The sequence below is a fragment of the Crinia signifera genome, chromosome 1, assembly GCF_055691185.1.
Source record: "Crinia signifera chromosome 1, ASM5569118v1, whole genome shotgun sequence".
Classification (NCBI taxonomy): domain Eukaryota; kingdom Metazoa; phylum Chordata; class Amphibia; order Anura; family Myobatrachidae; genus Crinia; species Crinia signifera.
The window spans coordinates 167416866-167440595 of record NC_139217.1 but is presented as its reverse complement, the minus strand read 5'-3'; the positions used below and the strand labels follow the sequence as shown (position 1 = coordinate 167440595).

The 23730-nt window shown below is 44.4% G+C and overlaps 2 protein-coding genes across 9 annotated transcripts in view; one reads left to right on the top strand and one right to left on the bottom strand.

The window, feature by feature from the left end:
* Positions 1-323: 323 nt before the first annotated feature.
* Positions 324-2443, bottom strand: LOC146060475 (uncharacterized). Its single transcript, XM_083173719.1, has 3 exons — positions 1508-2443; positions 567-1136; positions 324-394 (listed from the first exon to the last, which is right to left on the bottom strand). The coding sequence occupies exons 1-3, from the start codon at positions 2145-2147 to the stop codon at positions 324-326; spliced, it is 1281 nt and encodes a 426-aa protein (XP_083029845.1). The 5' UTR covers positions 2148-2443.
* A 7473-nt stretch (positions 2444-9916) lies between these two features.
* The window catches only part of PTPN13 (protein tyrosine phosphatase non-receptor type 13), a 250652-nt gene continuing 236838 nt past the window's right edge, over positions 9917-23730 (top strand). For 6 of the 8 annotated variants that reach the window (XM_083176443.1, XM_083176398.1, XM_083176435.1 and 3 more), the window contains exon 1: positions 10698-11178. The gene's annotated coding sequence lies outside the window, so the exon portion shown is untranslated. Of the gene's footprint in view, positions 9937-10696; positions 11179-23730 lie in introns of those variants that run through there. The other 2 variants (XM_083176389.1, XM_083176417.1) reach the window with 2 other exon arrangements.

Here is a 23730-nt window from a genome sequence, read left to right as displayed (position 1 = left end):
TGAGGAATCAGATCACTCTGCAGATTCTGAGATGTATGAGGGGACAAACACATGTGCAGAAGACATTCGCAACACCATTACCAATAACATATTTGCTTTAACCCACTAGTGTACTATAGTTTTTAATTTTCAATAAACTTCAAAAACATTTCTGTTTGTTTGTACATATTTTATTCATATGTACAACATATATTTTTTTAGTTAAATAGCATAAAGTGTACCAAAAATGCACATAGAAAAATATAATAAAACTGTAATGACAATACCCAAATGCCTTACATAACTTCTGTACAGGCCGGGTGGGCAGACAAATAAACAAAAAGTCAATAAACACCTCTACAGCACATGGTAGCGGGGGTTTTCCTTTCTTGGAGCCGTTCGATTCTCCGCATGACTATGTGGACCAGCCGCATAATCAAGGCAGTGTGGTGGAACTGTGGGAGGCTGAGTTGCACCCGGTGTACGCTCAGGGAAATGGCAGTGATTTGCTGGAGGCTGAGGTGTCCCAGCAGCATACTCGGGGCACTGCGGAGGAACTGGTGGAGGCTGAGGTGCACCAGCTGTACGCTCTTGGAAATGTCGAGGATTTGCTGGAGGCTGTGGTGTCCCAGACGCATACTCTGAGGAGTGCGGTGGAACTGGGGGAGGCTGAGGTGGACCTGCTGTACGCTCAGGGAAATGGAGGTCATTTGCTTGAGGCTGAGGAGTCCCAGCAGCATACTCAGGGAAAAGGTGTGACATTGGTGGTGGGTGAGGTGTGCTGTATGGCAACATGTTCCCCTGGTTTGGGCCTACAAAATTTGGTTGGCCTGCGCTATACATTGGATAACCATACTGAAAATTATTGTGTGGTGGCTGGGGCAGTGCATGGCCTTGTGCCCTAAATAGACTATTAAGGAACTCCATCTGCGTATCTCGGTTCTCTCGATTGATACGCTCATGCATACCAACAATGGCAGTAATGAACGTGTTCTGTAGGTCACGCTCATTGTCCATAAATCGCTGCAGACGAGCATCTTCATGAACTTGCATCGAATTATCCATTTCCTTCAGGTGTTCAAGCATTACGGTGGTCATTGCTTTTGTGGCTTGTTCCATCTTAGTGGACCTCTTTCTTCTCAGTGGCACATTATAAACTATGGGAAAAACAAACAACACATTACTATACAAGACTATAATAATGTTACTTCTCCTTCTACCCAAAAGACATTTTTGGTGCCCATGCACTTGGAAAACCATCTGTGCTGAAGGCTAGATATCAGTAAAACCTTAACTTCTCATTCAGACGTGTTAGCAATGTTGCTGACAGGCCTGAATCAGATCCCCTCTGCACAGATGCATGTGGATGTTAAATTTCAAAAATACTTAAATAAAAAAGCAGTGTTGGCACATGCATGCTTGAGGCCTTTTCCCTCCTGCACTCTTGCTACATGCTGCGACATATTTCTTTAATAAACAAAAATATAGTACTGTGTAATAATGGTGTGTGTAAAAGTTATAAACTTACTGTTGGTCCGCAACTTTGGACGTGCACTCTGTGGCAATGCTTCAAAGGCTGGACTTCCTTCAGCAGGTAGTGATGATGCAGGCGTTGATGGTGGTCGCTGCAAAGGTGATGGCGGATGCTGCACAGGTGAAGAGAATGCCGTGGGACCTACAGCGGAATTCTGGGAGTTAAATGATGAATCCAGAACTTCACATTGGGCTTCACCATGAACAGAGCGGGAATCCATTTCACTGTCTGTGGCCTCAAGGTCAATGGGTGACGCTGCTGCTGCTACTGCGTTTTCTTCACAGACACTTGCTGCACTGCCAGCAAAACTGCTGGAGGAGGACAGTGATATGGGATTAGCCAGTGCAGAGTTCCCAAAGATGACATTACACTGGTCATAAAATGGCCAGTCCATACGGGCACCACCACTCTTCCTCCTGTTTAGGTCATGGACCTTAGCATACTGCTTCCGCAGGGCTTTGAGTTTATTCACTACCTGTTGCTGCGTTTTGACGATGCCACGGGCAGACAGGATTTTGGCGATGTTGTAGTAAACAACGGAGTCCTTCACTGTGCCGGTCACTTGCTTTTTTATCTCCTCCTCTCCTCTCACTGCTAGCAGCTCGAGCACTTCCTCATCCCTCCAGTGCGACATGTCTGCTCTCCTCGACGCAGCATATGGACGTCAGACGCAGCATGAAATGGACGTCACGTCACCTGATCACATCCGCCAATGAGCTTCTTTTTTTCCATCATGTTTGAAAAACCCGTGTCTGCGCTGTTCAGACTGAAGTACACCCGTGTATTACCCAGGAAAAACCCTGCAAAAAACCCGTGTGTAATTCCCGGGGCATAACACCCGGGAATTTCAAAAGGACGCGTTCACACTGAGACACGACACGGGAAATTACCGCTCGCCCTGCCAAATACCCGGGTTTTTTAGGCAATGAGAACGGGGTATAAGAAGGATTTTGTCAGAAAGAATGAACTAGAATAACCCCCTATGTCCACTTTTCTCCAACTTCCCCGAGCACTCATTGGGCCTGATTACTGTTTGCTAGCTTTCGGTATGAAATGTAAGTAAGTGTATAACAAACTGGCACCGACTACAACCCCATACCTCCCAACTTTGCCCGAGTAGGATGCGGGACACTGTCGATGCGCGCTGCAGGTGCGACAAAATTTTCGGGGCGTGGCCTAATTCCGGGGGCGTTGCCTATACTCAGAGCTCTTCCGCGAGGTGCCACGCCCCCATTTTGCCGCTATGGGGGCATGACCCAGAGGCTCTGTGAGCCTCTAGCCATGCCCCCAGCCCCTTGGCTGCGGGAATAGACGCTGTGCGCAGGCGCACAGCATTTATTCCCCGCTATTAAGCAGCCGACGGTGGGGACTCCCAACAGCCCCCCCCTCCTCACTGCGGGACACTGCCGGCCGCGGGAGGGACAGCGGGACAAGTCCTGATAATCAGGACTGTCCCTCTAAAATCGGGGCTGTTGGGAGGTATGCAACCCAGATCTGTGTATAACAAACTGGCACCCACTACAACCCAGATCTGTGTATAACAAACTGGCACCCATTATTGAACTTTTCATCTCCAACACCCATATTCTCCTAGCCATTATAGACACCTGTAATTCCATCTTTGATATCACTTCTCCTGCTGCTCTTTCTGCAGATTGTCTCACATTCACTCACTCTTCCCGGTCTGGAGGTTGCTAAGGTGGTGATGTTGGGGTCTATCCATTGATGTCAGCTACCTGCCCCTGGCGCCCACATCACTGGACGATTTCCATGGGAACGCCCATGAAATGCTGGGCGTTCCCATGAGTGAGTCCCCCGGCCCGCCACCCCTTGCCCACCGTCCGCAATGTGTTCGCCGTGGACACACACACCGGCGCATTTAGAAAACACATGCGCATTTAGAAAACATCTGAACAGACCTGAATAAAGTCCTATCTCCCTGTAGACTCCAGCACCCTCTCTCTTTGCTCCAGCTTGTAACTGCCATGTCACAGGCTGTGTGTGAAAAATGTCAGGAAGGAGCTGGTTGGTGCTTTATCACTCTCTATTTTATCACTTTTCAAGGCTTAGTACATCTCACAGACTCTCTACAAAACTTAAAGCGGACTCTCATCCTAATTTTCTGTTCCATGCTCACTGTCTACCCCATCTGTGTTACCCATGTCTGCTCCTCCCCTTTAGAATGTAAGCTCTCATGAGCAGGGCCCTCTTCCCCCTTGTGCTTTTACTTCTCTCTACTCCATACTCCCTACAATGTCACATCACTCTTGGTTTCTGCCACTCTGATACTTGTTTTAGGGCCAGATGTGCTTAGTGATAAAATGGACAGTGATAAACCACCAGCCAATAAGCACCTACCTGCCATGTCACAGGCTGTGTTTGATAAATGACAGGTAGAAGCTGATTGGTTGGCGGCTTTTCACTCTCCATTTTATCACTTTGCTGGCTTAGTATATCTTGCTCTTATTGTTATAAACTGATGCAGCTATAAACCATGTACTTGTCCTACAAGTTTTCCTTGTTTTGCTCATTTATGTACTTTGTGGCACCATATAAAAAAATAATTTCAATACTCATATATGAATTCTGCCCTCTGTCCCTTCCAGTCAGCTATTTTGACTCCTCCGGACCACCATACCTTGTCAACACACTTGTTATCCTGCCCACCCCCACTATGGGATTACATAGTGCTCTGTGCACTATAGTGCATTACATAGCAATGTGCTCTGGGTGTGGGTAGGTGGTGTATATTGTATTGTGTATATTACATTTAAATCAATTGTGTATATTAAATTAATGGTTTAATAATGCTTGGGTACTGTTCATAGCTCCACATGATTGAAAGGCAAATATTATAGCAAGGTAAAAAAAAAAAAAACCTTGTGTACAAATTTTGGCTAACAGCAAAAAAAGTGCAACGCCAGTGAAATTATGTTGTGTTTTTTTTTTTTAATTATACCTGCCCGGTGCTCTACTGGGCTTCTGGTGCTCTCACCTCCATCTTGACACAGGGGAGGAGGCTGCTGAGAGTCATGAGGCACCTGGGAGACTCTGGGGGTACTGATAGATGAAAGATTGCTGGGAGACATAGGGCGGTATTCAATGAGGCTGATTCGCCAGGTTTTTATGGCGATTTTGTGCTGTACGGCAAATTTCTGACTAAAACGGTGAATCACCCTATTCAATGACCAGATGGCGAATACATTTCAAGGTTTTTTTCGCCATGATTCACCGAGTAGCAATCGCTATCTTTTTATGGTAAAGTGGAAGGTGAACTTTTAAAATAAAGTGTTTTGTTTTTTACAATTGGTGTCAAAAAATCTGGAATTTTATTCTGAGGAGGGGCATGTTATTTTTATTCATGTGCTGTAAGCACATGAATATATATTTAATAAAAAAAAAAAATATATATATATATATATATATATATATATATATTTTTTTTTACACAGAGCAGCCAGCAGGGGGCCAGAGCCGAGCCGCTCATTAGATATTCATATATTCACTTCACCCGATCATTACATATTCATGATCAAGTGTAGTGAATATACCCGGTCCCCTGCTGGCACCCCCGGGGGGCAGCCTGTGCTGCCTGGCACCCGGGGAGCCCACCTCCCCCCCACAAACGTTCTGGGGCAGGCAGGGAGGCTTCCATCTCCCTGCCTGCCGCCGTCCTCAGGCTCCCTGCGGCGTCCGCCACAGGAGCTCAAATTCGCCGGCCAGGGGCAGCGAGCCCCTGACTCGTTGAATACCGGAGCTGGCGAGGCTCCGGAACGCGGCGACCAGTGGCGAATGTGCAGCGAATCCTAAACAGGATTCGCTGCACGTCGCCGGTATTCACATTGAATACCGCCCAATGTTCTCCCAGGGGCCAGCTCCAAGGATTTTGAGTCACTTAAACAAACTGTGGGTCATTGACACACACTCATACACACACACTCAAAGCACTCATACACACTTACAGACACTTATACACTACATACTCACTGCTGCTGCAAAAGACCCGGCACTCGATGTTGGATGCAGAAGATGCCTCTTCGGTAGGTGAGTAATTATTGAATAATTAAGCTAATTGGAATCTTCCAATAGCTTAATCAGTCATCAGGGGGTATGCACTGATTTTTCTTAAAATTTTAGCAATTTTAGGAAAAATCAGCCTCGCCATGGAGGTGCGTGAAAAAAAGCTGCAGTGAATTCTGTAGAAATTGCTGCATCTCATTGTCAGTCCTGTAGTTGAATACCAAAACCCTGCCCTTAGATGGCTGATGCTGCGATGAAGAATCAATGCTGCAACTTTGAACATTGAATACAACAATCAGTCATATATGCTCATACTGTATTATAAAATTTAAATATTTTGTGAAAATTATTATTAAGTCCAAAAAACTACAATCTGGGCCAGATGCACTAAGCTTCAAAAGTGATAAAATGGAGAGTGATAAACTACCAACCAATCAGCTCCTGCCTGACATTTTTCAAACACAGTCTGTGATATACAGTAGCGCATGCAGGGGGGGGTCCGAGTACCCAGACCCCCCCCCCCGTGCCTATTCATTGCTGCCCATGACACAGCAATCTGCATGGGACGGAGACCAAGTGAGCCAGATCGATCACAATCTACTGGTAGATTGCTGAGCTGTTGCCGGTAGATCACGACCAACTCTTCTGATTATCTTAACCGAATTAGCGTTCCCAGGGATGCATTGTGCGGATGACATCCGAACACCCGCGCAATTTATCCCTGGGATGTGAGGAGCCTGTACGTCCACCCGCCCACCCAGCTTCACCCAGTCAGTGGTGATGGAGTCAGCAGAAGTGGAAATCTGCAAGCGGGACTCTTCCCTGCCGCATGACAGCCAGGTCCTAAGAGGCGCTTCACCTTCCACTGACACTGCTGCCGGCTCCCGCAGCCTGTGCCTGTCAAAATGTATGACAGGCAGTGGCATCGGCAGTTAACAGCACAGGCAGCACAGCGGTGCCCTTACCGTGGGAAGCTGTGGCTGCTGTCAGTAGTCAGCCACGACAGGAGCAGGAAGAGACACCTTGCAGTACAGAAGACTCATTGGAGACTGGAGGAGAAGCTGAGAGGCAGGTAATAGAGAGTAGTCACCGCTATAGTAGGTAGGAGCTGATTGGCTGGCTGTTTATCACTCTCCATTTTATCACTTTTCAAGCTTAGTGCATCTGTTCTACAGTCTGGTAATAATAAAATCCCCACTTAAACTTCCATCCTCTGTAAGAGACAAAACTTGCATTTAGCCTCATTATGCCTAAGTGAATAGAGAACAACGGGGGAAATGTACTAAGATGGGAATTAGATTTCACATGTGATTTTGTTATGGACAACCAATCAGAATCTACTTCTTATTTATTTAGCACCCTCTAGAAGATAGTAGAGAGGATCTGATTGGTTGCCCATAGCAACATCACAAGTGAAGTCTCATTTACATCTTAGTAAATTTCCCCCTACGTGTCTGTAAATACCTTATTTTGTGATGGTAATTGTACTACACTGTTCAGTAGGCATACCTCCAAACATGACCCTCTCCAGGAGGGACACAATTCTCTATTCCTGGACTTCCCTCTTAATTAATGATTGTCATCACCTGTGGTGAAACAAATTTCTTATCACTTATCCTGTTCAACACAGGTGATGGCAATCATTAATTAAGAGGAAAGTCCAGGAACAGAGCATTATGTCCCTCCTGGAGAGGGTCATGTTGGGAGGTATGAGTACGTTAAGATATTGGGCCAGATGCACTAAGCTTCAAAAGTGATCAAATGGAGAGTGATAAGCAGCCAGCCAATCAGCTCCTGCCTGCTACTGTATGTCACAGACAGTTTTAGAAAAATGTCAGGCAGGAGCTGATTGGTTGGTTGTTGATCACTCTCCATTTGATCACTTTTTGAAGCTTAATGCATCTGGCCCATTTTGTGGTATGTCTGAATAGTTGTAGTTATACTTAAATCCTGCCTGGGGTAAGGGGTGGGCTTGGGATACCGCTGGCATAGTTATAAAGTGTGTAGTGTGTGCGATGCACATAGGCCCCGGAGTCCAGGGGGGGGCACACTCTACATCCTGCACCCATTGCTTCAAGAATCATCTCTTCAGAGTCCCTCGTCGGCTGCAGAAGTGCTGCACAGTTCTCAGGGAAAATGGTGCAGAGGACATTTTCTTGCGGTTCCAGGGGCGGATCCAGGATAAAATGACAGGGGGGGCACCATGATAAAAGAGGGTTTAGGTGGGGGAGGGGCGGTGTTAGTGGTGCCAGTGTACATGCTAAGAGAGCGGCAGAGAGAGGGTGGCAATGGGATTAAAAATAGGCCCTGGCATTTAAAGTACGCAGGCCCACCATGGTGACAAAAGTGAAGGATGTAGTTGTGCGCACGCCGAAGGCGCGCTCCGGAAAATGGGGTGTGGCCACTCAACAGGGGGCGTGTCCTTGAGTGTAGTGTACAACACCATATACAACTTCTACACATTATGCAACAAAATACTAGACCCCATTATACTTGCCCCTTACACATGATGCCAAATGGATTGAGCCAAAATTCACATAATGCCACATGGATTGAGCCAAAATTCAAATAGTGCCACATGGATTGTGTCAAAATTCACATAATGCCACACGGATTGAGCCAAAGTTTACATAATAACACACGGATTGAGCCAAAATTCACATAATGCCAAATGGATTGTGCCAAAATAAACATAATGCCATATGGATTGTGTCAAAATTCACATAATGCCACATGGATTGAGCCAAAATTCACATAATGCCACACGGATTGAGACAAAATTCACATAATGCCACACATATTGAGCCAAAATTCACATAATGCCACACGGATTGTGACAAAATTCACATAATGCCACATGGATTGAGCCAAAATTCACATAATGCCACACGGATTGAGCCAGAATTCACATAATGCCACACAGATTAAGCCAAAATTCACGATACGTTTCATAAACAGGAACATTGTCCACCAAAGGCGCGCATTAAACATTTACACCATAATGTCCATTACACATTAAGTTACACGCCATTATGTCCATTATGTATTATGTCAAACACCATAATGCCTATTAAAAATTATGCTACATAAGTGCTGCTTATCTACATGCTCATTGCCAAGGGTTCCATGCTCATTGCCAGAGGTTCCATGCTCATTGCCATGTGGGATTACATGCTCATTGCCAAGGGGAACACATGCTTGCGGTAAATGGGGGACAGCCGCCAGGCAGAAGTGATAGCCACTGACAGTGGCAGAGCCTGGCTGTATTCAGAGCACTGCAGGTCCCGGCTATTTGAAATAATACCCCTTTCACACGAGAAAATGCATTCCCAGGTTGGCCCCTTTTACACCAGCCTAGTCCCTGCATTTTCTGGTGTGAGGGGGAGAGAAAACCACCCCTCCCCCCCTTTAACCGGCTATATCTTCGGAACCAACTGATCCATTTACATGAGACAAGTATCATATTGAAGAACTTTTGAGTGAGCTTTGAATGATTTTGGTCCAGTGAAACTGGAACGTTTGGTTCCAGAGTAATCTGCCCTCAAAGAACAAGAACAGCCAGGAAATTACATTTCAAAAATAAAAAAATTAGTTTACACGTAATATCTCTGGAACCGATTGACCGATATGGACCAGCCTGGTATCATATTGAAGGCCCAGCGATTTGGAATTGAATGAAATCAACCACAAGCTTCTGTGATGCCAGGGGGGGAACTGGCAGCCATTGGAACCGGGTGGGGGTCGGAATTGACGGTCCCATATTATCCTATGGGGAAAAAACGTTACAGCTTTGCCAGGCGTTATCTCTGGTTCCCGGGGGGCTAGAGACACGGGGCTGGGCTCGTTGGAAAGCCCTGGTCCTCAGCTATAAAAGGAAATGACAGGGGGGGCACGTGCCCGGGTGCCCCCCCCCTGAATCCGCCACTGTGCGGTTCTGCACATGCGCAATAGAGTCTGTGCCCCCACTTGTCAAACTTTACTGCACTGCTGGCTGAGTGGAGGGACCCTCATATAGGAGGCATTTCTGCATTATCAGTTTCTGTGTGTGGGCCACACTCGAGGAGGGTATGTACATTCATGTCACTTCCAATTTATATACATAGATTAAACATGGCCCAACCCCTGGGAATTAAGGAAGCCCAATTAAGTCCCATAAGCAGCTGGCAGTGGCTAGAGAGGTGCGTTTCCCAGGCAATAGTAACGATGCGTGTGCGGCAGTTGGTGGCTGCTCTTACTTGTCAGACTGGCCAACTACAGTGGGAGTCCCGGCTGCATTGTGCTGCTAATAAAGACACAACAGATCTGAAGTAAAACCACATCTAGAAATTAGGGAACAGAAGCAAACAAGGTTCTCTGATAAATGTGACATAATCATAGCCTAGGCTATTGCTGATTGTCCATAGGTAAGAGCACTCAATCAAGTATATTAAGTTGTTAATTTCCTGGGATGAAGCGTGGTGGTGGGCCTCAAAACCACTGTCACAGCTTTCCAGGCACGGCACTTAGCACGACGCCAACCCATGTCCACGATCACGTATATTAAGAATTGATGAACTGCCTGGATATTGAGGCTGATTCAGATCTGAATGCAGGACAGCGAATTTGCAGCCCTGCCGATTATCGGAGGACCATGCATGCGCACAGCCATATTTATAAAAATGCGTTAAAAACCCGATAACAAGTTTAGAGCATCCCGCCCAAAGTCCCTCTGATGTTCTGTGATAGGATAAAAAAAATTTAGACACATAAAATGGTTTCATCGTTCGGATTTATACGCAATGCTGATGTTCACGCAGCTGAGTATTCATCGGTAGACTGTACACGCGCCAAGGTACTCTATCGATGCTGCCTGTGATCACCAGCAAAAATATAGTGCTATAGATTTTTTAAGGAGGGCACCAAACCGATACCTTGTATAGGGCCCCATGAGGTATAAATCCGTCTCTGCTAGAACTGTCTCCAGCTGTGGGCAAAGTATAAAAATTCCACACATGTAGTACTGAATAATGATGCATGATATTAATTGTTTGACAAATGACAAATAGCATATACTGGAAATGTAAGGAACTGTAACCTAAATCTGCTCAGTGGAGGTGAATGTAGTCCATAAGTGGCAGCAGAGAGCCTGAGAGAGGTGCAGTGTAGGGGGAGGAGGAGGAGGAGAGGGGTGAGTCACAGAGGGAGAGCCAGTGTGATAGGCAGCCTGTGCGTCCCTGTTACAATGGTTACAAGATCCAGCCCTGCACTGGAACACACACACAAGAAGTAGCAACGCAACAACAAAGAGGGGACTGCAGCAGGACATGGAGAGCACACGGGACACACTTGGCACCCCCTCTCTCTGAGCTACACTGTTGTCTCCTACCTGTGTGTTTGTACATAGAGAGCACGGAGTTTGCTTCTTTGTGACACTGGCATGTGGTCCAGTCCCTGGATACACACAGACTGACTGGGGAGGGCCCCTGGCCGTGTCTGTACCAGGAGATGCTTATATGTTACTGCTGCCATACTGGATATTTCCCCCGCTGGCTCCTGATCTCATTCCCCAAAACTTCTACAAAGAGGTGATCTGACTGGGAATAACTACAAGAGGGGCAAAATAGCAGCGAGTCTGATGTACCAGTGCTAGAGCCCTGCTGCCAGAGGTAGGCTCACATGCGATCAGTAATGCTTCACCCCAGTTGCTAAAGTTACGAGATATATATATATATATATATAATTTACTTCTGGCAAAAGGAATCACAATGTAACTTTACTTTTGTAATATGAACCACTCACTTGTTGTGAACCTGTTTTTTTTTTCCCCTAAAGTGTTAACTATGTAATTATTGCTTTCATGTGTATCTTCAGCATATTGCAATCTTAGATGATTTGATGTTTTAATGATGCCCTTTTTTAGTGGCACGAAAGTACCACTTTGCCTTTCCCTATTATGATGATGGCAAATGAGTTCTGAGAAGTGTGTGCCTGGTATGGAATGAGTTCCATGTCTGCGGATTGCAGGGAAAGGACGCTTAACCAGTTGAGTGCCGTTGTGCACCGGGGCTGGAAGGTAGCTGCTCCCTAGTGGTGATCTGGCCGTGCTCTGACCTAGGAGAGGGGGTGGGCTGCTAAATCTCATTGTGGTTGTGTGGAGTAGTGTACATAGCAGGATTGCTGAGAAGGTGTTGCAGATTAAGGGGCCCTGAATTCGTCTCCTCTTTTATATTTTTCCATGGTCACTCCCCGAACAGATTCGTTCCTTGAGAAAATAAATACTCTTATTTGTTTGTTATGAATGTGATTTGGTTTTTTTGCCCTTCCAGTCGTTCATAAATGTTACCCACCCCCATAGACATAGCAATAAACAGAACACTTCATTAAAGACATGTGTGAAAGCGACAATAGGTTTCTATGGAAAGTAGAGCGGATGATCGATCTATGGGTCTGACTGTGAGAGGGGTGCAAACGGCCGCAGATTGTCGAAAAACAGCCGCAAATTCGTCAACCGCGGCCGTTTCCGATAAAACAGATCCGACTTGTTTTGAAGTCGGATGTTTTGTCAAAATCCACCTTCACTGCTGTCGGAAATGGCATCATTGAATAGGCGGTGTGCAGGGCCGGTGTAAGGCTCCGCAGTACTAGGCAAAACTTCAACCGACTGCTTCACCCCCGCCCCCCTTACTGCCACCAATAACCATTTTCCAATCCCTTAATGCATACTTGCCTAACATGCTGGAATGGCAGGGAGGCTCCCAAATATCATGTGTTCCTCCCAGCCCCTTGGGAAGGTGGGAAAGTCCACTGCTTTCCCTAGAGGTCTCCCTGTGCACCCACAACAGAGTTAAAAGGAGGAGGGGGCAGAAAATTAGGGAAAGTATGGAGGTGATGTCTTAGAAGTTCCATAGAGGCCACCTGCATTAAGTACAACAAGGGTCCTCATAGACATCCTTTATTTTTTTGATAATCAGACTTGGTGGCACCCCTCCAGATCCCGGCACCCTAGGCAGCTGCCTGGCGGCAGGCGTGATTTCTACTGGCGGAAATAGTGTCCGACATTGAATACCCCCCTTAAGGTGCCCATACACTAGTAAGATTTATCTGCAGGTCTGGCCGGTTGGAACAAAAACATGGTTATGGATGAGTGACAGTTTGTCAGTTTCCAGCATTTCCAAGCAAATGGTCAACTGTCATTTGCTCTCATCCATAACCAGGTTTTTGTTCCAACCAGCCAGATCTGAAGATAAATCTGCGTGTGTATGGCCACCTTTAGACTTGGCTGCAGCCCCACATCTTAATGTGCCACTGCAGATTTATGCCCTTTACCCCTATGTTCCTTATTCTAATGTACAGTCTGCAAATGTCTACACAATTGCAATTGGTGGACGTTTCTTATCGTTTCAGGGTGGCAGCCTTTTACTTGCAGGTATTTGCAGGTGCGAAGCTCTCAGTGAAAGTTTCCATCCTACATATATGTATTATTATTATTTTTTTAGAAATATTTTTCTGACAACCAATTTTTGTTTTGTTTGCTTGAAGATGCTTATATTGCAAAATGTGTACTGTACAGGCTTTCATGATTACTGTGTGATATAACTGCAGTCAAACATATAGTGTGTTTCTGCTCCTGATTTTGTTTACCTAATCTGCCTATTGTAATACTGTAGCTAATTCACTCAATTATAATGTAGCATCTGAATAAATCACTTAATGATAAGTAAAGTGATTTACCGCTACATCGCTCTGCGTGTAGGGGCCATATCGATAGCGATGCATGGCCCTGTGCGTCACTATCGCCGGACGATTAATGTGCATCATGCTGGAGATATATAGTTAATCGTTTGGCAGGGCCAGTGTTCTCGCTGGAGAATGCTGGACCTGACCGATTGCTCTGCACACAGCGCTGACACATGGCTGTGTGCTGAGAGATCTACATTGCTCAGATCGCTCTGCAAATTTGCTTCCTGTGTAGGCCCCTTCAGTATGTATTTGTGGGCATTATTGTTCCTTCTGACTGATCATTTTTGTTAAGTGTACTCCTCTCACTCCCTCTACATCAGAACTTTTCTGTTTACGTGGACTAAAGGCCCCCATCCACTAGTGCGATATGAGCACTCATGCGATCCCGAAGAATTGTTGTTATGGATCGTCACATCGCATGTCCTTTTCTGTGGTAAGGATCTATCTGATTCTGCAGCCATGATGCGTTACATTGTATACTAAAGGACCGCATATGGTGTATTGTATGTGGTTCAGCCGCCCAGGAGCTGACAGGTGAGTTGGCCTTTATCCAAGTATGTTGAAGACAGGATCCCCGGTCATTGGGTCACCAACAAATATGTTGACAAGCATTAGGTCGACACCACTAGATCGACATGCAGGAAGATCAACATGGGTTAGGTCGACAGGGTCAGCAGGGTTCCTCATTATCTCCCATGCTTTTTGCTGTTTACATGCTACCACTGTGTGAAATAATCAGACATCATGGCCTGGTTTACCACTGCTATGCAGATGATACACAACTATACCTGTCCTTTGCTCCAGGTATTGAAAACCCAATACCAACCCTAAATGGCTGTCTAGCTGAGATACAGGAGTGGATGAGTGCCAGCTGGCTGTGACTGAACCCTGATAAAACAGAGGTGCTTATGATAGGTCACAGGACAAGAACAGGACTTGCGCTTGTTTGTGCAGACCTTCCAAATACGCAACATGTGCAGAATCTTGCTGTGGTCCTGGATAGTGGCCTGACACTTAAACATCAGGTATCAGCCACAATTAAATCCTCATCCTATCATCTAAGGAATATAGCCAGAATCAAGCACTTAATTCATACATGCATTTGTATCATCGCACCTGGACTACTACAATGCCCTCTACCTCAGTCTCCTAGCAAAATAATTGCACCGCTTCCAGATGGTACAAAATACAGCTGCCAGGCTATTTACCAATCAGCCCTGCTTGAGCCACATAACACCCATTCTGTACTCCCTTCACTGGCTGCCTATAAGATTGTTGAATAATTTTCTAGATTGGCATACTGACTTTTAAAGCTCTACATGACCAGGGCCCAAGGTACCTGCAGCAGCTTCTGTTCCCTTATTATCCCACTTGATTTCTGCGATCGGTTGATGAAGGACTACTAACAGTACCCAGAATTTCCCTGAATTAATCTGGGGGTCGAGATTTCAGCGCTGTTTCTCCAACTCTATGGAACTCACTTCCCCACTCAGTTCGAGAATGCACACAGTACCGAACGGATCTGAATCAGGCCCTTTATCTCTCTCACTAACCTCGGATCCTATTATATTTGTCCCTACCCATTTGTAGAAGAAGCTGGCCATGATGCTGCCTCCACCCCACCCATCTGCTGATCCCAGTCCGTGATGTGTTCCTTCTCCTGTATAATGCAGATGACCGGCACGTGCATGCTCAGTATCTGCCTTAAAACTGCGCATGCACATAACCCAGGTACTATGGGGGTTATTTTGGTTCACTCTGAATCGAATAGAATCCCTTTATTCGTCTCACAATGAAATTTCTCCATTGTGAGACGAATAAAGGGATTCTATTCGATTCTATTCACTCTTTCTGACAAATTCCTTCTTAGATGGACAAAACCATGTGCACTGCAGGGTGTAAAATGTTCAGAGAGAATTAGATTTTGGTGAGTTTTTTTGTTTCTGTGCAGGATAAATACTGGCTGCTTTATTTTACACTGCAATATAGATCTCACTTTGAAGTAAAACCCCACCCAAATCTAATTCTCTCTGCACAAATAAAATATGCCCCACCACCTGCAGTGCACATGGTTTTGTCCATCTAAGAAGGAATTTGTCAGAAAGAGTGAACCAAAATAACCCCCTATGGGCTGCTTTGGCTGCAGCCCATAGAAGCCAAAGAGGCAACTGGGATTGAGGAACACCTTCTAATGGGACTGCGCATACTGTGGGTGACTGGCAGATTAGACTTCCATTAAGAAGTTACCAGTCACACTGAAGCCAGTGCAGTCTCACAGACTGCATCTAGTTTCACTAACGCTGAGCACAGTGATGGTTTTACCTGGGGGTCTTCAGTCCTGCAGCCCATAGGTAATGTGACACGGCGGGCACAGTACTCACCCGTCCATGCCGGACGCTGGCTGGCTTGTGTCTGCTGGAGTCCTCGGTCGGGCTGGCGGCAGAAGGTCATGGCGGCTCAGGATGCTGGCTCTGAAAGGCTTGTTGGAGGCGTGGCAGTTCTTATTGTGTGTTGGTAGGTGCTGGGAGGCCGGCGCCACCATCTTGGAAAAGGGCAAAACAGTGATTGGCCAGGTCTGGGTCTTTCCCTCCTCCTCTGTCCAGGTGGCCAATGGCAGCAACCCTCTTGCCATAAAGGGGATCTGCCTAGGCTATCCTGAGTCAGTGCAAAGAGTCTATTTTGCAGTACACAGCTCTGGGAAGATCCTGACTCCTGCTAGTGCCTCTGCCCACTGCATCCTGCCAGTCAGTAGTCCCTGTTGGCCTCTGACCTCTTCTCAGCCTCTTCCTGGTATCCAGTCCATTGATCCACTGGACCATCATGGTACCCTCCGGTTCTACCTCCTGATCCGGATTCCATCTTCAATCATTCAATTGACCAATCTTCAATCATCTAATCATTCAATCATCCAATCTTCAAACACAATTCCCATATTTATGCAAAGACTTGTTTCTCAGTTCTTTCCAAGGTTATTGCAAAGACTTATTATGATTTGTGACTGCTTATCAAAGAAGTATTTGATTCAAGCTCATATCATTTATATATGAGTTCTTTCATTAAACCTGCTCGTTTTAAACTTACATCTTCTGGTCAATCATCTATTCCTGTGCACCACACGATACCATCTAATCCACCACCTGTGACAGGTAAAAACCGCCAGTGGATAGAAGGCATTGCAAACATTTGGAACAGAGGAGTGTTGTATACTTCTCTGATGTTGCATGTTTAAGGCTGAACTCTGTCGAATTAGAATGCTTTCACCAAGGTACACTACTACAGATGAATGCAGCAAAAAGCCTAGAAATATACATAGTTGGTAAAATGCAACAACAAAACAGCTCCCTTTGTTTTTCTTTTAAGATTGCTTTGCAAATGAATTTTTACAATAATCACCATTCAAGTTGTCTTTTTATTTACAAGTATAATATGGCTGCATAGTACATATTCTATATACCTTTCTGTAAAGATGTTCTGCAATGCTATAATCGGTTATGCTGTTTGCTTGGTAAAATCTCCATAGAGCACCTGCTCTAGCATGGAAATTGGTTCTGCCTGACTATCACCTTATTATAATTTCAAAACAGACTTCCAAACAGGAGCTGCATGTATAATTCTAGAACTACACCCTTGTTGAAGCCTTAACTTTTGGCTTTATGGTTGACACTAGTTAACCTCTGGTCCCCAATGGTTTTTGATTGTACAGTGGCACTACTTAGTTGGATTAGTATTTTAACAACACATTTGATTGCAATGCCTTGTGTTTAGGAATGTGAAATAGAGCTGCAGTATACCTCTTAAATTAATGAGAACTGGGAGTTATCAATATAAGTAAAAACTTGCCAGAGTTTGCTCCTAACTAGCTGGAGGCAGAGTGGGACTGAAAGCATGGGAATGCACCCAGCTCTCATGTTCAACAATCGTTCATGTATTCTTTGGGGTTATTTAGTTTAGCTGTAATTACGCTAGTTTCCTTAGGCACTAGGCAATTTATTATTTTTACTATTATTCTTTTTTTTTTTTTTTTGTATTCTGTTATATTTTGTACAGTATGTGCTGTAGCATTACTAATGAGTTTGCTATCCTGTGCTATGCTGTACATTTTGGGCCTAGTGCTGAGTTTAACTTTTTTCCTGTTTGATGAACATACATTGCATTTAGTACAAGAGACACAGGGGGAAATTTACTAAGATGTGTATTTTACTTCACATGTGATGTTGCTATGGGTAACCAATCAGAATCGACTTCTTATTTATTTAGCACCTTCTAGAACAGGCATGTCCAACGTTGGCCCTCCAGATGTTGTGAAACTACACATCCCAGCATGCTTTGCAATAGTTTTAGCATTCTCTAATAGCAAAACTGGCAAAGAATGCTGGGATGTGTAGTTTCACAACATCTGGAGGGCTAACGTTGGACATGCCTGTTCTGTTCTAGAAGATAGTAGAGAGGATCTGATTTGTTGCCCATAGCAACATCACATGTGAAGTAGAATACACATCTTAGTAAATTTCCCCCACAGCGTCTAATGCATAGCGCCAGATGCACAAAGGGGGTATTCAATGTGGGATCATGGCTGTCGATCCCCGCCGACAGCCGTGGATCGGGCCCATTCTGCCGTGATCCCGCATCAATGCTGTTGTTAATGACAGCATTGAATAGGGAGCCGTCGCTATTTCCCCCATCGGAAATCACGGCAGCAAATTGCATACCCCCCTAATCTTCAAAAGAGATAAAATGGGTAGTGATGAACAGTCAGCCAATCTGCTCCTACCTGCTGTGTTACAGGCTGGGTTTGAAAAATGTCAGGCAGGCTGTTTATCACTCTCCATTTGATCATTTTTGAAGCTTAGTGCATCTGGCCCATTAAGAGGTGTCATTGCATCTAGTATCAGCAGGTTCAAATGTGTACTGAGCAGGGCATGGCATAGCGGCAAGGGGGTGTGGGCAATACTTCTGGCGCAAAAGTGACTCCATATTATTACAAAATCTTTTTAGAAACTTGTAGGAAAGAATCAAATGAAAGGCCAAGGTTGTAAAAAAATATATAATTCTTTATCAGGACCATGCACCAGCCCACATGGTTCTCTCTGAATCAGTTTTTGGTCAGGAAACAGATTGCAGTGCTAAGCAGTACGGATGGTGTAATGTTAGCATTACTGCCTCACAGCATTGAGGTCATGGGTTTGATTCCCACCATGGCCCTTAAGCCCCGTACACACGGGGGGATATATCACCAAGTGATATATTGCTCAGTGTCCCGTTTGCATCAGCGACCAGAGATGGTCGCTGATGAAAAAGAAAGTGCCGGAGGAGCCCGGCAGTGGAAATCAGCTGGTCGCAGGAGCATGTTCCTGCGACCAGCAATCACTAAGGGGGAGAAAACGGGAGCACACTCCCATCACGGGCAATGTGGTCGCTCAGTGACCATATTGTCCGCGATATTAGACAAAATCGCCCCCGTGTGTACACAGCCTAACTGTGCGGAGTTTGTATATTCTCCCCGTAATTGCATGGGTTTCCTCCGGGTACTCTGGTTTCCTCCCACAATCCAAAAATATACTGGTAGGCAAATTGGCTCCGAGCAAATTTACCCTAGAATGTGGTAGGGAAAATAGATTGTAAGCTCCACTGTGGCAGGGACTGATGTGAATGTTCAAATATTCTCTTTAAAGCGCTGCGGAATATGTGTGCGCTATATAAGAAACTGTTAATAAATAAAAGAACACTTATTTTCTCTAAAGTGAAATATGTATTCAGGAGAACCTCTTTTTCATCAATTTACTGTGGTAAAAATAAAATGACAGCTATTGAGACTGCTACCAGATAATGAGCTACAGCATGGCTTTGACCAATGAAAAGTAAGAATGCAATAGTGTGTGCATGCAGAAGGGGAGTACATAGAAGAACAAAGTTAAAGTGTACTTGGTTTAATTATACATTAATTATATAGCATCGGCCTTGTTATTTAATAGCTACACCTGGTACACTGTTAAACAGTGTTCAATTGGTTGTTACAAGAAAGTGTTTACCACTTTAAGATGGCTGCATAATGTAGGCATGTGAGTATACAACCGCCATTGAGATGCTGCACGATCTATGATTTTGGCTCATCATTGGTCATTAGCTTTACAAATGCTGGTGTAACTGCAAATTTGGTAGGTGTCCTGATATTAAGTCCAGGTTTAGGATCCTTGGATCTTAACTGGAATTGAAATGTTCATAATAAAGATATTTCTTTTTACTGTACTATTATTTTGCCTATGTCTTGTGTTTTAGATGGTTGTGTATTTCGTCATATATTTTTGTGTTTAAATCTTTTCATAATCATTTTGTGTGTTATACATTTTCTACTTTAAGGGGGTATGCAATGTCATTCGAGCTCCCGCAGCCATCTCCCGACGGGGGAGATGGCTGCGGGGCCCTATTCAATGCTGTCTTCCCCGACAGCATTGAACAGGGGTTTTGTGCAGAACGAGCCCGACATCACAAGCTGTCGGGCTCGTTCTGCCGAGAAAAGCCGGAAATAGGCGAGCTCCCGGCCGGAGCTCGTCTATTTCCGTCATCAACTCGCAGCCACGCCCCCTTCTCGCCGCTCGGTGGCCGGGACATTGAATCCCGACTGCCGAGCTCCAGGCGAGCAGACCGAGAACGGGACAGGGGCACGGCTGTCGCACTAGCTCGACAGCCGTGCCCCTGACATTGAATACCCCCCTAAATGAGCTTGGTCAATAATTGCTGAGTACATTAAGCATATATGATTTTGTATAACTTCCTATTTTGCTCTAGGTTTTTTTATGTAAACTCTAAAGTATTACCACATCCTCACAATCAGTCATTACAGTATTTGACACATAGGGCAGTATTCAATGAGGCCAATTCGCCATTTTCATGGCGAATTTGTGCTATTTTCCATTTGGAAGGTGATTTTTTGTGTCAGAAAGTGAATCACCCTATTCAATGTGCACTTTTCGCCGACGGTGAACAGTGAATGAGGGACAATTCACCGTCTGATACTCTCCGCAACTTGCTGTGGTTTTTCAATGGGTTTTTCAATGTGATTCGCCATGAGTGTATTCAATGAGAAGATGGCGAATTGCTTTTGAAGTGATTTTTGCCGTGTGTCACCGTGTAGCAATCGCCATCTTTTCATGGTGAAGTGGAATGTGAACTTATAAAATAATGATTTTTTTTTTAATTCGGTGTAAAAAAATCAGGAATTTTATTCTGAGAAGGGGCATGCTATTTTTATTCATGTGTTTTCAGCACATGAATATATATTTCATTTTAAAAAATATATATATTTTTTTACACATAGCAGCCAGCAGGGGTCCGGGAGCCGAGAGCCGCTCATTAGATATTCATATATTCACTGCTCCCGATCATTACATATGCACGATCGGGAGCAGTGCATACCCGGTCCCCTGCTGGCTCTCTCGGGGGGGCAGCCTGCCTGCCATCGTCCACCGGCTCCCTGTGGCGTCCGCCGCAGGGGTTCACATTTGCCGTCAGGGGCAGCGAGCCCAAGCCTCATTGAATAGTGTGTAAGGGAGGGCTGGCAGCGAGGGCTCCAGCCCTCCGGAACACGGCGAATGTGCAGCGAATCCTAAACAGGATTCGCTGCACATCGCGATTAGGGACATTGAATACTGCCCTTAGAATATGTGCGCCATCATACCCTTAGAATATCTGTAAACTTTTCTGTTCATACTTTTTACATTTCATAGAAAGGAAGCCTAAAATCTAAGTTTATATGTGATACTGTAGGTGCTTTCAGCTTTTTTAATTAAACATAAAGAAGAGTATGTATATAACCTATAGAAACCATAAAAGCGGATTGGTTGCTATGGGTAACTTCTACACGGGATCACTCTCTAAAGAGTGATACATCCACCAAAAAAATGTTTTCATGTAGCATTTTGCACCAAAAACTTAAAAATGTGTGTGTTTAGTGTAAATTAAGTCAAGATCAAGAAAACCAGACCCTGGCCCCCTCCCTCCCTCTCTTTGCACCTTTCACAGGATGCCCGGACAACCTCTGATCTCCGCAGTTCACCAGCAGCCCTCCGTAAAAGCATTATGCCCTAAAGACCCCTTAAAAAAATAGACATGCTTCAAGACACTGGGATGGATGTCAACCCTGACCACCATGCCCCCACCCAACCTGAAATCGGGAGCTAAGAGATCATGCACCAAAGGAGGAATAAGTATTGTGCCATGACTGTGGAGTAACATTCATCAAGTGCATTCTATCAAATTATTTGTAGCCGCTGATTGGTTGCCTTGGCATACTTCTCCAGTCTTATCACTGCTTCATACATCTACCACAAAGCTCGGTAGCAGGCATGTTGACACAGTCATGGAGTGGGGAGAGTGCAATTAAGAAACTCATTTTCACTACGAGTCTCAACATACAATGCTGTCAATGCTGACCACAGGGAAAAATGCCTACTGGTCCCTAATACCTCTTTCACATCGAATTGCTGTGAATCGAGATCCCGGTCCAGCACTTTCACATTAAACCCGGGTCGGCCATTATATGAATTGGCGGGTTGGTCGGCCCGTGTTATAAGGTTTGGTGCTGTCACAACAACACTCCACCCAGCAACCCGGGATTGAGGTGTGGTGCGAAAGAGGTATATTTCTGCCTAAGCATGTTCTATAGCTCATGCTGGACATCAGTCTAAATACACACCCAGGCAATAAATGAAACAAGCGGGGAAAGAGTCAATAAGGAAAGGTAGAGGGAAAAAAAGTGGGAGGGAAAGAGAAAAAACAAAATTAGAGAGTGACAATTGGAATTTTAAGAAAAGGAGGGTGAAGAGAGAGAGTATCAAATGATACATACAGAAATCAGACTGGGAGATGGGGAGAGACTGAGATGGTATGTGAGATGGGAGGAGAAAAGCGAGGGGGGACAGTGACACTCAGTCAATTGATGGATTGCTAGATATTTGACAATTTCAAAATACTTTATAATATATAATTTATAATATATAATAGACTATATAATATAGTAGAATATATAATAGATAAATGGTTTGGGTGATTGAAGTGTTTTTTTTTCTTTTTCCTTATGCACACTAGACTTCCTGTCCACAAAGAGCCTCTGTGTACAACTGTCTGTAAATGGTACAATTTGCCTGAAGGACTATTTTCTGTCAAGTGGATTTGTAGCTGGCTGTATTTCTTGCCACAATTGGTGTTGATTATTGAAAGATGCCCTAATTGCCAGTTTCACTTTACATCTGTTTTGCATGCTGTTTCCTCACTATCTTCTTGACACAAATTATATATTCTAAAGACCACTAACAAACGGCATAGTGTGTGTTCTTAATTAACTATTTCAAAACTGAAATTCGCTTGAACAACTTTGTAACTGTTCAACGGTGTACATAAATGGTGGTGTTTTGTGCTTAGAGATACAGTTTGGAATGACCCTTAATTATCCCTAAAGGCAAGACCATTGAGTTCATGTCAATTCTAATTTGCTGTCAGCTTGAGCTGGCATATATACAAATAACTGCAGTGCCTCTATAGTTTGGCCACCCTAAAAAAAACCTGTAAATCTGCAGCTCTTTAAAAAAAAAAAAAGAGCTTCTTGCTGAGTAGGTTATTTATGTGGTATACATAATTTATAATGGAACAAGCTTAATATGACTACAATATGCTTGTATAGTATAAGTGAATCAGATTAAAGGAGAGTATGTTATATGTAGAATGGTTTCCCACGTACTTTAGCAAACACATTTTTTTTCACTTTACAAGGGCAGACTGCACTGCATTGAATGTAATTATTAACCAGCTTCATTATGTCTGGGTAATTATATAATCTATAAATATCATGCTGAAGGCAAATTAAGCATAGCGATCAATTATGCCAATGCTTAATTCTCTCTGTACTATATATTATAGAATGATAACTGTAAGATAGCCCCTATAGTGCCACGTGTGAGCCAAAATGAAGACAATGGGTGAGTGTAATCTGGAAAATTGATTGGATTAATTTAGAACCTGCTATTTGCCTGAGTGTGCTATCATCTGCTAATCTCAGTGACATCTGCTCACTCTGGGGGGAGGTGTACCAAAGCTTGGAGAAAGTACCAACCAATCAGCTTCTAACTGCTATTTTGAAGGCTGTCTTTGAAAAATGACAAGAGCGGATTGGCTGGTATTTTCTCTCCCCAAGACTTGGTACATACCTCCCACAGCCCCAGTTTGAGCTGCCATCCATTTGTGGACTCAAATTTAGACTGGGGAATATGGAGGCTAATGAGTTTAATCATGGAGAAAATGTGCTTCTGTTTACATAGACTTTACACTACCCTCTGTATAAAGACCCATACACAATAAGCAATATTAAAAACAATATCACTTATTTTTGGCCCTTCTGAGCAATATAGTTTGTAATATCATACAGTGTGTACGCTCATCATAGATCAATTTTGACTATATCGTCAATGACTGCATGTATGGAGAAG